The sequence below is a fragment of the Parasteatoda tepidariorum genome, chromosome X1 (assembly GCF_043381705.1).
Source record: "Parasteatoda tepidariorum isolate YZ-2023 chromosome X1, CAS_Ptep_4.0, whole genome shotgun sequence".
Classification (NCBI taxonomy): domain Eukaryota; kingdom Metazoa; phylum Arthropoda; class Arachnida; order Araneae; family Theridiidae; genus Parasteatoda; species Parasteatoda tepidariorum.
In genome coordinates, this window is record NC_092214.1 from 60,816,550 (window position 1) to 60,836,168 (window position 19,619).

Genomic DNA, 19,619 nt, shown 5'->3' on the forward strand with positions numbered 1-19,619 from the left:
ATGTTAAAGAAACTATTAAAACTACTATTTCCACAGGGCAGGGTTCGTTGATTTAAATCACGATTTAAATCATGATTTAAATCAAATGATTTTTTTTTAAAAAATCATTGATTTAAATCAATTGATAATTTTATATATATATATTGATTTTAAAAGTTAAAAAACAGTTTTAAATTATTGGTACTTCTATTATTTTCTTTACAAGGTTTTAAAATTTATTTTAAATAAATTGCTGCATCAATTAATTTTAGTTGACAAAATTACTTTCTTTCTTGGTGTATGTTAAATTCCAACACATTTGAAAGTACAGAAAGTAAACATTTAATACTGTCTTAATATGGACTCGCATAGCTGTAGAAAGTAATTAATAAACATGATTTTTTTTCTCAAAAAAATGCAAATAATGTTAATTAAAATTTTGCCATTTGATTAAAAAGGCATGGAATTAAAATCTGCATTATATTTTATTGGTGGAAAATGTATATTTCTGAAGCTTGAGGTTATATTAAAAAGAAATTACCCTAATATGCAAAAAATAGAAAAAAAAGGCTGATGAATTTAGATAATTTTTTCCTGATATAGTATATTTCTTCCCTTTCAAAGTCTATTTGAAGAAGTAGGGTTATTAATTGGTATTTTTTTCTCATTATATGTTTACAGTATCTTTGACATTATCAGATTTTCTATAAAGAAATTTTGTGAGGAAAAAAAAATTCAAATAAGTAAATAGATTTTTAAAAAAAATTTTTTACCTTAACTTATCTATTTTGATATAGGATTAAAAATGAATATTTTAATATAAAAATATATAGATTAATTATTATTTATTTTTTGATGAATGACTATATTTATAAACACAATCTGTTACATTTATTTTGTCATTTTAAAAATCAAGAGGGGGAAAAAAAGACACAGAATTTTAAATTAAAATTTTGGTTTGCTAATTGAAACTTTGTTTTAATAGTTAAAGTACAGGAAGCGTTTAGCGGCACCTTCACAAATTCAACTTTAGGAAAAACGGTAGAATAATTTCACAAAATTTTTGAAATTTTAATTTTGTGTAACGTAAGAAACGATAAATCCATATTTTTGTGTTAATATTTATAATAAAATTTTTAATTTTTATAAATGATGTCTAAATTTTCACAAAATAAGTACCTCTCAGAAAAACCTAGACAGACCACTAAAGTATTCTTTAATTCTCTATTTCATCTAGTCTTTAAATTTCAATCATGCATTTGTTTCAAAATGGTTGCTATGCATTCAAAGCTATGTATTATAATGAAAAATTATTTTAGTAAGTTAGAGCTTCTAAAATATAGTTTTAATATTAATTTAATTTTGATTAAACATTTGCAGAGCTTTTTAACATAAATTAAAGTTCTTTCAGTGTATTTGAATAAAAATCAACAAAAATCTGATTTAAATAAAAAAAAATCTGCTTTTTTTTTTAGAAACATCAAAAAAATCACGAACCCTGTGTAAGATTGATTGATTGATTTCATAATGTTAAATTATTAATAATTTGTTATTTAAAAACATGATTTAAGACCTAGTGGAAAAAAGTTTTAATTGATTTTTTCGAAATTTCTTTTGTTGTTTTGGGGAAAAAATTATTTTACTGTACACCAAATTATCTAAATAAGAGGTGAAGGCTGTCACAAATTTAAAACCTTCACTAAATAATGAAAGTAAAAGATAATTCGAAATTAATTTTGAAGTTTTTAATAATCTAAATCAATAAGAAAATAATCTTTAAAAAAAATCCGTATAAATATTTGATGTATATAGGTAATATAATAGGTTATTCTTTTTTATCTTGTTTAAATGTAAAATGTTATCCCGTGTTGTTTTCTGCTTATATGTTAGTTTTAACACTTTATTTTAATTTTTTTTAGGGAATTGTAACCTCGGAAAACATTCCAGATACAGCAATTTTTTACATAGGGCAGACTGTCAGATGTGTTGTAATATACTGTAATCCATTAAAGAAGAAACTGAAACTGTCTTTAAATGTAAGTTTCATCCTTTCTACTAACTGTATACCTAAAGGCCAGGATAGCCTGGTAGGTAGGACACTGGGCCCATGTCCTAGAGGTTGTGGGCTCGATCCCTGCCGAATGAAGACTCCCCGTATAGTAAATGGTGACTGATGCACATTAAATCTGTCGAGTCTCAAAGTCCTCCATGTTCCAATTACAAATCAAACCTCTGGGGGTACTGGGGAGTTTCCTTGTCTTCTGGATTGTATCAAAATTACAAGGCTACATAGTTGAACATTAGTAGTCATATACGAAAATTGAGTCAGCTGTTCAACGATGGTTATAAAACTGTATTCTTTTAAAAAAATTATCTATGTTTATGCATATACAATAGAACTTTAATCGATTGTTTTTCATTGAGCCATTCTTTGTGAACGACAGATTCGGGAAACCGATAAATGTGGGTCTAAATTAAATAATACTGAATGACTTGAAAATGTACAAAAGTAATAAAGAGATAATGAATTTTAAAATTAATAAGTTTACTATAAGTGTAAAATAATTTAATTAAAGAACTATAATTAAAAAACTATACCATAATGAAAACTATACCATACTGACCATAATACAAAAATACTATTGATGCAAAAGAATGAACACACTTATTTTTTTAAGTTATTTTTAATTTGAACGCTTTCTTTTCTTCTCAACATAAATAACAAATTTTCGACATTAGTAAAATGTTTCCTGTATGCTTGCTTGAATGTAGAACGTAGCTCATTGTTTCTTAACCTTTGGCGAATGTTAGCACTGTTTGTGATTTCATTTTGCCATCTATTGTACTTCTTCAGCTTTTCCAACTATTTCTGAACTTATTACACCGCAAATTACAAATTTTTTATCAACTGATACATTAATATCAAGCATGCTGTTTAACATGTTTTACCCTAACTATAACAAATCCTTATTATCTCCATCATTAGCATCAAGAGTTACTGGTTTTCTTCTCAAAACGAAAAAAGATCTTCGATGTTCTTAATTGTTGGGGGAAATTCCTGAACAATAGACATGGGAATTAGTTAATTTTCAAAACAATCTAGACAGAATATTATTAACATTATAAGAATAGCATTTCTGATGAGACCGCTAAAAACAAGGCTATACACATGGGAAAACAAAAGATGCAGGAATGATGGATCAAGGTTCAACTGTACCAAAATCTGTTGTTAATATATCTTTGTTTAGAGGTAGATCTCAATTATTCCATGCATATTTGTGGTTCCTGACATTTTTTATTAGCCAATGAGGAGAACAAGAATGAATGTGTAGATTAGTGATCATAAGTTAATGCTGATATTCAATGAATGCTGAGAAACATTATTTAGAAATGTTAACTGTCTTTACAACTGTTGAAATTAAGAAATTTTTTAAGAGAGAAAAAAAGCTTATTGTCATTGAAGAATTCATTAGAAAATTCATCCACCAGAATTGATTCCAGAATTCAATAAATGCGATATAAAAACTCCTCCCCATTCAGAACATATTCCTGTCAATTCATTATCATCCATAAGTTCAGGCGTCAAATCATTCAGATCATTACATAAAAAGTTATTAAGGTGTTCCATTTTTTATTTTATGCTTGAACATTGTTAGATTGTGCAAGACCAAGATAATAAATAAGAATATCATGTCTTTTCATTATCTTTCAATTCTGTGTAGCATTATATTTATTTTATTAAAATGTCAATAAATTATAAAACACATTAAATGCTCCTAATAACCACCTACTTTATTGGGTAAGTACAAGAAAAAAAGTGTTTAAAGTTAAAATGTGTAATATTTGTCTCTCTATATTTTAAAAGTTAGTTTTATATACATGTTCATATAATTGGGTTCATTTTTATGTATTAAAGTTTGTTCTTTTTTTTAGCCTGAAAAGCTAGAAGATCATGATTCCAATAAAAAGGAGAAACTATCTCTAAAACACACAAAACAAAAGTCTTCTAAGACAGTGACAGATGGTGATACAAGTATACCTGCTTCAAAAGATTCAAATAAGAAAAATCTAAATGCTGAGTCTTCTACTCAAAACATATCTAGCCCTATTTTTTCTGAGGGGAAAACTTACAAAGCAATGTATGAATTTCTGGTATTTCGTAAAATAATGGTTATTTTTATAAATATTTAATATCAATATTGCAATATAATTAGTATGCTGTGGGTCTGTCGGTATGTTATGGAGGTAAGGGTGGCCGTTGAGCATGTTCTGTTATTCCAATTTAATTTTAAAACTCCCAAATAAAATTATGTTAATAGACTATGCAGTGGAGGTAAAATAAGAAATATGTCACTGTGTTCGAGCTACTAATCTGTGCAATGGGGGGAGATACAAGGAATGTCATTACATTTGAACTACTAAAGGATAACATTTCTTGTTTATGATAACCGTTGCTGAGGCCTTCTCTCTTCTAGGAAATATTAGTTAATTGCCCTTTTGAAGAGGGAGGTATCGGAAATTTTAGCTGTTGACTGCGTGATTCACAGACAGCATTTATTCGGAAAAAATCTTAGCGACTGTTTACATCAGTCATTGGAATAAATTATCCCTGTTGTAAACAAAATTTGCAGAAATGCTCTCAACGATCGATTTTCATACAGCTGTGTAAGAGAAAACAACGGAGAATTTAATTGCTTGCTACTACACATCAAGATTCACTTGTTTTGCAAGGGTGCCTGTCTCAATAGGTTTTGGAATATTTTCGACTATGTGCTTGAGCTCCTCAGACTCAGAGATGTAGCTCTGTGAGACATTTTGCTAAAATTTATGATAGAAGTTGCATACATGACTGATTTATTTGCAAAATTTAATGGCATTAAGAACTTGAAGGTAACGAGCTCAATTTGATCACTACAGAATCAATTATTTTTGCCTTTCTAAAAAAAAATGTGGAAGCAGAATTTTACTTGGAATGAGTTTAGCCGATTTCCAATCTTATCAGATCTGGAAAGAGAAAGGTGAAATTCCATCTGATGATACATAAGAATATTATCAACACCTTGACTCTTTGCACATGGACTTTTCTTAAAGATGTTTTGTCTCTGCGAGTTCCTTATGAACCCTTTTATGAATATTGAAACAGCAGAGGTTCAGATTCAGGAGGAATTATTTGATTTTTTATTTAAGGAAACTTTGAAAAGGTGATCGTCTCACAGAATTTTGACTTCAAGGTAACATCAGTCTGGATCATACTTTGAAGTGTGGACTATCGTTAAATTTTTTTAATTGCCTTCCCTTCCTCCTACTTATGGTTCAGTACTGTGATGGATCTAATCACGAAAAATAAAATAGACTCGAAATCGTGCTTTGGGGACTTGCACCTTCACCTCATGTAAAAATATTGAACTGAGTGTTAAGAAACTGGCTCTGAACCATCAAGCACAATCATCCCACTGACATAGTTACTTAATTGTTTCATTGATACTAATTTCTGAAGTAAAAATTTTTTTGAGTTTTTTTAATTATCTAATTAAGAATAAATTACTGTTTATAAGCGTAAGTTTCCTTATGTTTTCTTTTTCATATCCGTATCTATTTTGATTACAAAAAATAGACTGTGGTTGCCTGCCGGGGGAAAAGTATTGAATTAACACACACATAAATTATTTTTTTTTAAAAACCAAACAAATTGAATGCATAATTTTTTTTAAAATGTGTTGCCTCATATAACTCAGCGCACTCCCTCAGTACCCATACTCTAAATAACTGGATTTTCATAAAGGGGATATTGAATTTTTTTTTTTATGCTTCTTAAGGGGTTAAAAAATCTATGGTTTTTAATACATTTTAAATAGTCGTAGGAACTAAAACAATGTCATCTGCACATCTCCTTTTAACTAGATGCCTGGAAAGTGTAGTTGTTTAATTGTACCATACCAACGCTTGTGGTGAAATTCAAGAATAATTCGGTAGCAGAGGCAACACCCATTATGATGTAATTTTCTATGATCATCGATTAAATATACATAGCTACCAACTCTACTGGATCTTGCCAGTTTCTCCTGGTCTACTTTTGTTCTACTACTACCTGGTCTACTGGTTTAATTAAAATTCTCCTGGTTTTGTACATTTTAGAAAATTCCCTAAAATTGAGGAAGTTTCCTAAAAATATTCACTATTGAATTAGAGTTTTTGCACAGATTATTGCTTGCTTAAATATTTAAGTTAGTATTACTAATACATAATGAAGCGAAACTCATTTATAGAAATTAGTTCAATACTTTTTTTGTTCAAAATGCTCGGTTTATTTTTATTCAGAACTCTCTTTTTGAATTAATTTAAAAAATCTTTTAACTATCTTTGATGAATTAAATGCATATAAATATTTGAAATTATGAGTAAACATAATACATAGCATTTCAAGCATATCTAATGACAATCATTACTGGAAAATATTACAGTTTTTCTATTTTGATGACTATAAAAATCCCTAAAATTCCCAATATTTAAAGTATTTAGTTCATTATGCAACAATTATCATGAAATTTATATTTTGTAAAATCTGCTTTTTTTTCCTATCCATGTTGGCAGCTATGAATATAAATAAACAAACCTGTGAGGAGGGAATTAGGCCGAAAATCTTAAGACTTTTGTCAGTTTTTACAATTATTTATCTTTTTTTGTCATTTCAATATCGTTTTCAAAGTAAAATTTTTTTAAATATTACTATTACAATTCCCTAATTTAGAATCAAGTTTTTATGTTATTAATTTTTGATAAGCTCAATTTCATGAAATTCTACCTGGTTTTGTTGACTGGTTTGAAAGCTCATGATTTTTAAAATATGAGAGTTTTACTCATTTTTAAACTGATTGTTAGTATGTTCAAATTTATTGCAGTCATATTTTTTTAGGATTTTCTGTTGTATTCGAAAATTAAATTTTTTTTTAAAATAAAGAGTTAAGAGCCTTGAAATAATATGAGTTGAGAATATGAAATAAGTTGAAAATAAAAATTTCACTTTTAACAACTTACCTTTGTTTGAAGATAATGTGCTCTTTTCATTTTCAAACACCATACCCTTTTTTTAGTTCTCAAATGAATTCTATGAAGAATATTGTGATAATATTCTTCATACAAAGAATATTGTGATTATACAAAGAATATTGTGATTTTATGAGTCTCTTTTGAAAAAACTCCTTTTTTTTACATTTATCCAATGTTTGTACTTTTTTTTTTATCTGAAGTTGAGAATGAGTCATTTAACTTTTAACAGTTAGCCTTGCTATTTGAGAATAATGTGCTCATTTTAGTTTCCAGCATCCTGCCCTCTTTTAAAGTCTCGAATGAGTCCTATGAAGAAGTACAAAGAATATTGTATTTTTATGCATGAACCTAAAAATACACTATTTTTATATTCATGCTACTGAGCATTATTCTGGTACTGTGCAAGGAGCGTTAATTAATTATTTTTTTAATTTTGCCATTTCGAGTAATGTGGATAAATTGTGATTATTTATTTGCTAGAATTTCCTGATTTTTTTATATCAAATTTAGTGTTTTAAATTGATTTTTAGGACTAATTAAATAAATTTCAAAAAAAAAATAATTTTTTCATATCTTATAACTAGTGAAAGTGTTATAACACTTTATATTATACGCTTACAATGATACATAGAAAGATAGGACTTATATAATTAATATCCACTGCAAATAAGAAAAATGTAAGCTTAGCCAAGAAAAAATTGTATTCACTGTTTATGTAGTCACTTTGATTATTGTTGGTTTAATCTCCATTCCATTCAGAAATAGTATTGAATGTAGCATTTCTTGTGTTGAAAAAGTTCCTGCATGAGATATTAGTTAAGTTAAATTTTATTAAGGATGTATTTTTTTCCTCCTTGCTTTGTGTCCTAAAACCACTAAAAAAATTAAGTTAAAGTAATTGTGCTTGTAGGAAAGTTAAATTTATTGCAACGTATATATAAAATTTTAACCTTTTTATTTTAGCTTGTTTTTAGATCTTATCAAAATTTTTTTGTTTCAGTATTTTATTATATGGTTCTATAAATAATTCGAATGAATTAGCTTATTTGAAATTAGTATTAGCTAATTTAAAAATCACTAAATTATTTTTTTTCTTCTAAAGAGTCGTAACTATACATGATGTAATCAGTTATTACCTTTAAATAAATGTGTTTTTATACTTGTTGTTGCCTTAACAGTAAATTAATTTAACGCTGATATTTTGATTGTAGAATTAAGAAGATTACAGCACATCAATTGAATATCATTGTAAGTGGTAGTGTGAAAGGCCGGATTCATATTACTCGTACTGGGTGTTCCAAGGAAGTAAGTGTCTTTAATTATGAAATTGGTTGTATTTTAATTATTTTTTAGCCATTCTTCTTAATTTAAAATATAAATGCTTTAGTGGCCTAGGCAGATAAAGTGTTGCTCACACCGTTTTGTATCTCGGGATCTTTTTGGCTATTGGTTTGAAATGAATAAGTGCGAGCCAATATTTTTTAGTGTTTTTTATTTAAACTTAACGAAACGACAACAAACAAAAGACTGAAGAGAAAAGCTATGTATCCTTACAGATGCGCACACTGCGCCATCTATCGCAAGGTAAAAATTTAGTTTAATGGAAGAAAGATGTAACACACCGCTTGGCGGACAGTTGGGGTTATGAGTTTTATCTTGGCAGCAGACAAAACAAACGGCATGTATGATGCATGTTAAATTAGACATAGTTGTAAGTTCTCTCTTTGATTCTGGTGTAGAAATTATGAGAACGGGGTACCACCTCAAAGGGCTTTATGTCGTCTGATGGTAGTCAAAATTATGTGGCATTCCTGCCATGGCCATTAATATATGAGCCCTAAAAGAAGGTAGGTGATTAGTCATGGTTGGGTAATATTTGTTCTAATTTTTACATGTACCCTGTTAATATATTTTCATAGAAAAAAAAATTCACTTTTTTTGACATTCAATCTTCTTGCTGCATTTCAAGCTGTCCTCATTGCTGTAGTTTGAAATCATTTGAGTTTTTTATCCCAAGTCTTTCTACAGAAACCTATGTCAACTGGATAGTGAAACCTTATAGATGAAGCAACTTACTATTCCTACCATTCAATTCTAAATTTACCAGGTGTGATTGTAGCTGTAAATATCTTTTTCAACCTTTGTCTTTGTGGAATTTCCAAAATAATGAAAATGTCTAATTTTATCATGGCAAAGAGAGAGTGTTGTAAAACTGATAATTTGTTGAGGATAAAGAGAAAAAACTCACAGCAATAACAAAATTTTAACTCATCAAGCATCCTGCGGTGATTTTAGATATATATATATTTTGTTATAAATGATTCATTCATGAAAAACCTCACTGACTAAAAATATAGTTAAAATCGTTTCATATTCAGCATGCTTGCACTTTTATCTCCTTTTGAATTAGCTTATGTATGCCGTAAAATATCAATGCGTTTAATCATTTTTAACAGGCTTCCTACTATCTCAAGCCTTTACCCCTTTCGCGATGGGAAGCGCAAACGCACCCTTATCGCTGAGGCGGGCAGTCTCTCTCGCAAGTGTGTCCAGGGCCGGAGGGTTTTTTTTGCTGTTAAGCCTAAATCCGTGAAATTACTGAAATATCAACGCGTTTAATAATGTTCTGTAGAGTATTTAAATGGCATATGCTTTATATATATATATATTTCTATAGATACTTTATTCACTTAAATTATTTCTTGTTTAAATGTGTATTTTACACAATTTATTTTCATTATGTACTTAAACTTTTAACATTATACATCTGAAAACTAGTTATATGACTTAAAATTCTTTTTTCGTATGAAAAATTTGAAGACACTAACATTCCACTAAAAACTGGACCGCAAATCGAAATACTCAACGCTGAAGCGGGGGAGGGGAACCTCCCCTGCTTACTGTAAACAAATACCACTTACGAATTTAAAGAGCCATCAAAAAAGAAAGACATTCTGAAACATTCCTTTCTCCTTCATTCCTTCCCCCTAAAAACCACGTGTATGTGAGTCATACTACTCTCATTTTGAGTAGAAGGTCAAATCTACATGTATCTGAAACCATATGGACATACAATACCATCTTCTGGCAAAAATATTACTTTTTTTTAAATGTTCCAGGACACTGGCACTAATGGGCGACGGCCGGGGGTGAACTAGAAAACGGCCCGGAAGTGAGTGCCTTTCTTGCTGGCGCGTATAGGTGACAGTTGGCGCGAGAGGATTAAAAATGCTTAATTTTTTTTATTCAAAACTGCCTTAATTTGTTTTGAGTATTTTAAATTCAGTTTAATGTTATTCAAATACTATTCAAAATTACTTGAAGTGTGCTAATTATATGCATATTAATCAGAAACAAACGTAAAACAGCCAGTTTTTTTACTGTTAAAGCTTTTGTTATCTAAAGAATAAATGTAAAGCATCTACTAAGTATTTTTCACTAATAGCAAAGGAAATGAAATTGAATAAACTACCATATTGTTTTTTTTCTTTCTTTCACATTTGATGAAAGTTTAAGTATTTAATCTATCTCTGTCCTGTGTATTGTCAAAGAATAAACTGATTTGTAGATGAGATTTTCTCCTAATCAGAGACCAATAAATAATCTTTAAAAATTGGGATATAACCCTGAATACAGGGTTGCCACTCCACAGAGAGAACAGGGGAAACCTGAAAAATACAGGGAATTTAAAAATCACCTAAAATAACAGGGAAAATGCGGGGAATTTAGATTTTTTCTTAACAAACTAGAGAAATACAGGGAATTTGTTTTCTTGTTTTTATCTTTTAAAAAATGGTGACCACTCGGAATCTCATCTATGGAATATTTAACCATCATATTTCAGCTATACTAAACTATTTAATTTACTATAGCATTATTTAAGTATGTTCAGCTGTTTTCCAGCAATTAAAACTAATAAATGAGGTAAGCCCATTATAGCTAACACAAGAGCGCAGTAATTGTTGTTTCCTCTTAGTATATTGTGTATAATATGTACAGGGAAAACACAGGGAATTTTTTTTCCAGATTTGAGTGGCAACCCTGTTTAAAGTCCCTAAAAAAATTTAATTAAATTTTAAGATAGAAAAAAAAAACATTCTTCCTCATTGACTTGTTTTTAAAACTCAACATACTTAGGGGAAAATAATATATTTAAGAATAGTAGGAGAGTATATGCATTAAAAAGATAAAAGGAAGACCTGTACTTCATGTGTAATCAGGAAAAAGTCATTATTTCTTTCAACAGTAACAAAGGATACAGACAACAATTACAGTGGTATTTGAAATGCTCATTGTTAGTGACATTTGAACTTAATTTCCATTAGCTAGATAGACAAATCCTCTCATAAATGTGAAAAAAATATCCTGAATTTTTTTTTTCTCAATTGCCTGTGCCGCATTTATTTCCCGATTTTCAACATAGCGGAAAATATACCTATAGGAAAATCTTTATTGAGAAAAAAAAAATCACTCCGCTGAAATAGTAAGCTTTCAGGTCTTACCTTAAAGTGACTTAAGAGTCAACAGCTGAAAGATTAAATACGAATTTTGTAATGTAGCTGTTTAGTTCTACTGTTTAGCAATTTTGTGTAAAATAAAGTTGTGTAGTTATAATTAAATCTTTAAATTTTGGTTCTAAAATTTGGAAATGCTATAATTGGTACTCTTAAAACATTTTTCCAATTTTTATAATAATTATTTTATTAGATGTTAAAAAATTATTGTTTTTTTTTTTTTTTTAATTTTAACTAGGGCGAATTTCCTTTCAAGAGCTTTGCTGTTGGACAGCTTCTAAAAGTATATGTTTTGAAGTCATTTGAACGACGCAAGCGAAACTATTTGGTTATCAGTCACAGAAACGCAACTTCTTTTCTTGAATGTTCATTAATAAATCCTTCAAGCATTCCTTCAGATAATCTTTTGAACTCTTCTAAACCTCTCATAGGATTTTTAAACAAGGTATGTTAAATTTAAACTTCCTTTGTAAACTTTATATTTTCTTTATTATTAATTAAGTAATACTTTTTTTAGGTTTATGATACTACTGCCTTAGTTTGGCTTTCTCCTTATCAGTTGGGCAAATTAGACTTTGTTAATATATCAGAAAATCCAAAGGTATGCCTTTAAATTTTTTTTAAAAAAATTATGTGTCATTATTTAAAAAGGTACAGATTAAGCAGAGGGCTCAGTTTTATTACTTATTCATATATAAAGCAGCTTCTCAAAAGAAAAATAAAGTTCTTCTTAGAGTTGTTTAATTTTTTTAAGCTACTTAAAGATTATTTCTTATAAATATTAACAAATTGAACAGTTATCTTAAATGTTTACAATGATCTATTTAAAAAAAATTCTATTTAAAAAGTTGAACGATTAATATTTAATTTAATATCGATTGGCTTTTTTTATCGTTTATTTTTACCCATTTATCTAGTGATTTTTCTCATATATAGCTTTTTATTATAATGGAGGATAACTATTTTCCGATTGAAATGAAATTTCATCTCTATAGTGTATTGTTTTCATCATATTTTTTGTTATTTGTTGGGAATTAACTTTTCTTGTCAATTATTTTTAGTAGACCTAATGTTATTTTGTTATTGCTGCACAATCGCTATTATCTTAAATTTTTGTTCTGAACTCAATCTATTAATGAAAAGAAATTATGAATAAAAAAATTATTTTTCATTGATTTTTTTTCATTAATATTGTATTTCATTTTAAGCGATACAATTTAATAGGGATGTTTCATATTTATGTATTGTGTACTTAGTTATAAAAAGTTTTTATTTATTTAATGTAAGTAAGTATAATGTGGCAGAATTTGATTATTTTTAAATCAATAAATCGTTAGTTGTTTTTAATTTAAAAAGACTACAATTATTAAATTTACTTTTATTTTTGAGGAAATTAAAACAAAGTTTGCATTTTTATTATTTTTATTTTGGCTATTAGTTAAAACATCTAAATTTTTTAAATTAAATCAAAAGTTAATCAATGTGTTAACACTTTTCAATAATTTAACAATAGTGCTATTATAGTATTTTTTTAAAAAATTTCTTAAAAATTTTTCAATATGTTTTCGTTTTATAATTTGTTAGCTAGTCGGTATTATTTTTATACTAATAAGTCTTTAGTCAATTTTAGTTTTAAAAAGAAATATTGATAAATAAATAAAAAAAAAACTTACATTTGTTAAGACCATTTGACCATTAATCAATACAACTTTATTATTTTAAATAAAAAAAGGCCTACTGATATTTCAAAAGCACATTTTTTTTTTAACAAATAATTTAAAAAATGTTTTATTTAAGTGAACATTTCTATGTTTTTTTTTTTTTTTAATTTTTAATGCATTTATGTAACCTATTTTGTTACACTTTTATTATTATTTTTAAGCAATAAATCTTAAAGTCATTTTTAATTTAAAAAAAAAATTAAATAAAGCTAGTGTTTGTTTTTACTTAAAGACATCAGTCTTAAGTCAATCCATTTTCATTATTTTAATTGAAAAAAATTAAACAATGCTATTGAAGTTAAAGAAGCATTTTTTTAGAATTAACATTTTCTTTAGTTATAGATTTATTCTTTTTATTTATTTTTGATTGTTTTAAAGATTTCTAATTGATAATTCTTGAACATATTATTTATCTGTTGAACATCGCGATGTCTAACAGACAATATATCAAGATATAAAATTTATTACATTGCCCAGTCTTAATTCTAGCTAAACCTTTATGCTTGAGTCTATCATTAACTAATGAATAGTGAAATTTCATATATCAAATAAAAAAATTTGCCATTTATTTATTGTTGCAAATTCATTGAGTTTTTGAAAATTAATTGAAAGAATTCTATCTAACTTGTTTAATTAGAAAATTTTCATTCAGTTACATTACAGTGAAACACAATTATATCTGATTATATCTTAGTTTTTTCACTTATTTTATTCACTTTACATAACTAATATTTCTAGTATTAAAAATAATATTTTTTCTTTTATAAATTATTAATATTCATACTTATGATTTTTTAAATATCTGAAATCAAAGCAGCATAAATTTTATGCTTGTACCTCATTAATCTCGATTAAAACAGTTCAAAATATTATGGTTGTTTTAACTATTATATGTAATGATAATAAAAAAAATTCAGTTTTTATTTTAACACATTGATGAACAGATCGATGTTACCTGTTACCCCCTCATAGCTTCTATTCTATCAATTGGATTTTTTAATTTTCACTCACTAGGCCTCAGTGGTGTGTGGTACTTCTCAAGCACCAGTGGTGGCACAAATTGAGCAATCTCCAAAACTGACCAGTGTGTTAAAGTAAAAACTATCTGATTTTGATATTGTCTGAATTTTCGTTTAAAATTCTAAAAGTATAATTTTCAGAAAGAGATGATTTTAATTAACTAAAAAAATATTTTTGTATGCTTGTGTTTAAGCAGTGCAAATTAATATATTTTTTTTTACTTTTTAAATGCCTCCCCTCTTGCATTTTTTTTTTTTTAATGAAATATCTGTAACTCTGTTCTGGGTTGTCAGGTATGATGTTAAATTTAATTTCTTACTTTAGATTCTTCGTAAACTGAAAAAGAAATTCAAAGTTGGTCAATCAATAACTGTTACTGCATTTAGTCACTTAGCATCTTCCGATGAATGTGATGAAATAAATCTAGCTAGGCCAGGTTTGTACCCTTAAAATTTAAACTTATTTATTAAAATCCTAACTGATACTTAATGCATTGTGTGCAACTGATGTATAATGCAACATTTTATAAATCAATGTAATGTTTTTTTTTTTTCAAATTAAATATTTTCAGAAATTTCTGTGCCTGATACAGGAAGAAATGTTGTTGGCTTACTAACTGTTGGAAGTCCTGATAGAAAGTTAGTTTTGAAATTGCCATACGGTTATACTGGATTTGTGCATCTCACAGATGTTCAAGATGTTTACACTGCTCTTAAACCTGTAATAGAGAAACTTCTTAGGTTCAAATTTATTTTGTGCCATGTTTTAGAGGTGAATCATGATAAAAAAGTCTGTTACCTTTCTTTAAGAAAGTCCAGGTTAGTAAAATATTGTTTTATTAAAATTTTAAAGAAAATCGTTTTTCTTCCTTCGAATTATAAATTTATTTAAATATGAACTTTCTGAAGTAAAATTACTATTTGTTTCCTATAATTATTGAATTTAACTGAATTGATGATTCCAAAAATCGACCATGCACACAAAATCCACTAGAAGTGACCTGTTTTTAAACTCATTGATTCAAAACAATTTGATTTTTTTTAAAGAATACTTCATAACTGCAAAGGAAATTGAAACATCAATACTTAGTAAAAACTATTTTGACAAATGAGTGTGTGCTGTGTAACTTACCAAAGTTGCACTATGACTTCATTATATTTTTTTAAAACTAATATATTTTTTTAAAATCTAATATGATTCTTAATATGGTTTGATTATCATAAAATTTTTCCAAAATTTATTTTTTTAGATTATACTGTGAAAAGCTGAAGTCTGTCAAAGATTTTTCTCCAGAGATGTGTCCTAAAACAGTAGAGAAAGGCAAGACTGTAAAGGGCTATATAAAATCTGTATTCAATTCTCGCATAGTTGTAAATATTGGCCGTAATGTGTTTGGAAATGTGGAGTTGCACAAATGTTCAAAATATGGATGTGTTAATCACCATAAAGTTAATGAGGCTAGAAAAACTTTTGCTATTGGAAATGTAGTTGAAGTAGTTATCAATGACACTATCCCTCAGAATGGTTGTATTCCACTTTCATTACCTAATGTTTCTGATACAGTGAGTACTTAATTATGATTTTTGCCTTTTTTTCTTTTAACATAAATATATGTCAAGGTTGGCAATAGTGCAATATATCTGTTGTCTCGTAGTGTTGAAGTACTCTAGTTTCTGGAATATGATCTGTAGTGGTGCATAATTTTCTCTCTCTTTTAGTTTACGAATGCATAAATGCAATATTCAGTATAATATATAAACTAAAGACAGTGAGATGTAAATAGTTAGGAATTCAGGAAACAAAAAAGGGCTTGCCGAACCCGGTGGCTCGCTAAATCTAAATTTGTGGTTAGTGCAAAAAATAACTAAACATAAAAAGCAACTTACATGAATAAATTTCAGATTTTTTATTGAGAAGTGAGAAATTATCGCTATTTTGTAGCTTTACAAAACTTTGGTTTCCCTAATTTTCATCTAAAAAAAAAATTAGTACTGCTTACGTATTGCAACATTTTTACACTTTTATCTAAGAGTTTTATGATTTCCTATTTTGCTTTTATGAATAAATCTTTGCTTTTTATCATTTTAAACTACTGAATTTAAAGCATGAATTTAAACAAGGTTAGTATCAGGAATGAGTTTTTCTTGTTATGTTTTGTGATTCTGAAATCAGAAATGCTGCTGTAACCATACAGGCACTTTTCTGATGATATTCAAGCTCCCTTAAAATTCTTTCCATATCTTCTTGAAATACTACATTAGGCTAGCCTGTTGTTCAATTTAGCTGGTATTCTCTGAAGGTTATTCCTGTTTTCAATATGAAAATGATTAAACAATTTCTAAATGACACCTAAATATATCCAAAGAGTTTGTTCTAATTCACTCATGGAATCTGAAATTTTGTTAATTGTAGGCTTGTTATAAGTGGGTCCTATGCTAGTATTTTCGAGTTGAAGATAATAAAATTAAATGTAGTTAATAATTATTAAAGGGAAACTGAATTAAAATATTAATATATATTGGGTTTTTTGGAAAGTAATTTTCCTTTTTACTTACAGAAGACTTAATTAAATTTTTTCAAAGTCAACTCCGCATTTAAGCTGCATAATAATTCAATATTTTGACTACTGATATAGCAAGGCTTCATTCCTTGCAGTAGATTTTGGTTCATTCCCTTTCAAATATGGAAAATAAAAAGCTGCAATTTTGGCATATTTTACTTTTTTAACATTGAAAAGATACAAAGGCTGTTTGAGCACGAAAAATTATCCGATTTATATAAAAAAAAAAAAAAGGTATATTGACAGTACATCAGCTCCAAAACTGATTTGCATTATTTCGATCAGGCAATATTGATGTTTGCATTTGTGATTTGTTTCCCAAGCTTCAAAAAAAAATTTTTTGAAATGCAGTAATCTACAGTATTGTTCCGATCTTTGCAAAAAATATTTCACTTTTTAGTGACAAAAGATAAACTAAATTAGATTTTTTGCCAGCAAAAATAAATAAATAAAAACTTCATTAGTGCAGAATCATGCTGCTGCGAGAAAGATGACAAAAGGTATTGAACCAGAATAGAAAAAATATAATTCAATAAAATATTTATTCACTATAAAAAAGTCTTATTTCCTTTTATATATAAGAAAAGGTAAAATTACTTTCCGAACAACCTAATAAATTTTAAATGTTTACAAATCAGAAATTTACTGAAAAATATTTATGATGTTTATTGCATAAACCTTTCACAATCTAACATCTAATCAATTTAATTTGCGCATATTAATCAATAAATGTATGAGAAAGATTATTATTTATTTTTGAATCACCCTCATATAACATCAGGTATTGCTAAATGGTTTAAAATATTCCTGTTCAATGTTTTTGTGCAGGATATACTATTCGTTAGGATTTATAGTATAAAATTATAGATATTTTTATCTACTGGTGCATGGTATCTGTAATTGAGGCAGTTCTTAATTTTTTATTTAGTTTTTAAACCTTGAACTTTAGTAATTTTTCAAATATGTTACGTAATTTAGAACATCACATTAATACATATTTTGTTGAGGGATATGCCAACAAATTTTACTAGCTACATCTGTTCTCTCTATTTTGGAAGAAAATAAATGTGTTTAATGTAGATGGTTTCTCCAGAAAATAGATTTTGTTTTAATTTCAGATTTTTAATTTAAAGCGAAACTTACTATTTATTATTTATAAATAATTGCATATCATGGTAAAAATTGCATTTCATATTTAATCCGTAAATAGGTTGTTCAAAAAAAAAAATTATTTTATTTTGCACTTAACAAAATTATTTGATCTTGACTTGAATCATAGTTAATTATATTATCGTAATTTCCTGGAGAAACGCCGCCCTGGTATATACGCCGTGCCCTCAAAAATCGGCTGACCATTCTTTAGCGTAACATTAAGCATGAAAAAATAAAAAAAAACTCTAGTGACAGGTGGAAAAAATGATGAGGAAATTTCTAGTGGGGTTTCTAAAAAACAAAATTTTTTAAAGAAGAAAAAAAAATTACAGCCGGACTCCTATTTAACAAACTTTCATTTTGCGAATTTTTCGAGGAACCAAGAACATTTTAAAAATTTCTTTGTAAAATTACTTCCAAATAGCGAAGTGAATTTTCTATTTTACGAACTTTTCTTTGAAATCCACTTGCCCTATTTCCCAAAATATTTCAGAACATTTTAAACTTGTTAACACATTTTATGGGGTAAATGACCTTGAATTGATTTTTGAAACCACTTAACTTCTAGAGAAAGCAGTGAAATCCCTTTCCCTTTTTGTTTGCATTTCAAACGAAAAACTCAGACAAAATTAACGGATTTTATCAGTAGTAATTAAACTTATGAACGTATGTGGTAATGTATGTTTGAAATTACTCGATAATAAATGTAGCTATAGTTTCATACATAAATTTAGCTTTTTTTAGTTGAAAATGCATGTAGCGTGATAGTGTAACACTGGATTATGTTTTGCTCTATTCTTGCTTTCCATGCAGATTTCTTTTATGGTTAAGATTTTTAAAATAAATAGTAGGTACTACTATACAATATAAAGGTGCATCCATTGCTATTTTAATTATATCTAGTGTTTATGAATTTGAAACCTGTTTTGTGTCATTTAAGTATTTCAAAAGGTGATTTTCTATTTAACGAATTTTCCATATAGCGAACTTATTATCGAGATTTAGCGACTTCGTTAAATGGAGGTTCGACTGTAATACTATATATGCTGCCCCGTTAGATACGCCTTCCTACAAAATTTTCAAGTTTTAAATCAATAACGCCGCGGCGTATCTCCACGAAATTACGTTACTTATGCTCTTTGTTTTAAAAAATGTTTGATTTTTTTGTATTACTTTTTCTATAACTAAAAAATGACTTTTTTTTCAAGTGCTCTGAAGATGCTGCTCTTACTCTCAAAGATGATATCAATTGGAATGAATTGCTGTAAAATATTTGGTTAATGAATAACATGGTTAGTGTTTTTTAAAATTGTCTTTAATAATTGTATCATTTATATAAGTAACTTCCATTTCAGATTTTTTTAAAATGTTAGCAGGATAACAAAGAACATCTTATATGTATATATATAACAATAAATAAATACAAGAAAACACAAAGAAAGTTAAGAAAAACAATAAGTTTCATTTATTGCGCATAAGCTGCAAGTAAACAGAACTCATTATACAGTGTAACGTCCCATATCCAGACGTCCCTTTTCCGGAAGGGTCGATTTCCTGGACACTTTTTAACAATCAAAATAAACAAACATTTCTTCATCTTCCCCTCTCCTTAAAAAAAAAAAAAAA

The 19,619-nt window shown here is 27.6% G+C and overlaps 1 protein-coding gene across 1 annotated transcript in view; it reads left to right on the forward strand.

The window, feature by feature from the left end:
* LOC122268403 (protein RRP5 homolog) overlaps window positions 1-19,619 on the forward strand; it is a gene marked incomplete in the record, with an annotated part of 54,312 nt that overhangs the window by 29,463 nt on the left and 5,230 nt on the right. Inside the window, 9 exon segments of the mRNA XM_071187848.1 lie at window positions 1,899-2,015; window positions 3,913-4,118; window positions 8,238-8,331; window positions 11,779-11,985; window positions 12,058-12,141; window positions 14,606-14,717; window positions 14,853-15,099; window positions 15,531-15,843; window positions 19,202-19,285. Of these exon segments, the coding sequence (XP_071043949.1) occupies window positions 1,899-2,015; window positions 3,913-4,118; window positions 8,238-8,331; window positions 11,779-11,985; window positions 12,058-12,141; window positions 14,606-14,717; window positions 14,853-15,099; window positions 15,531-15,843; window positions 19,202-19,261 (1,440 nt within the window).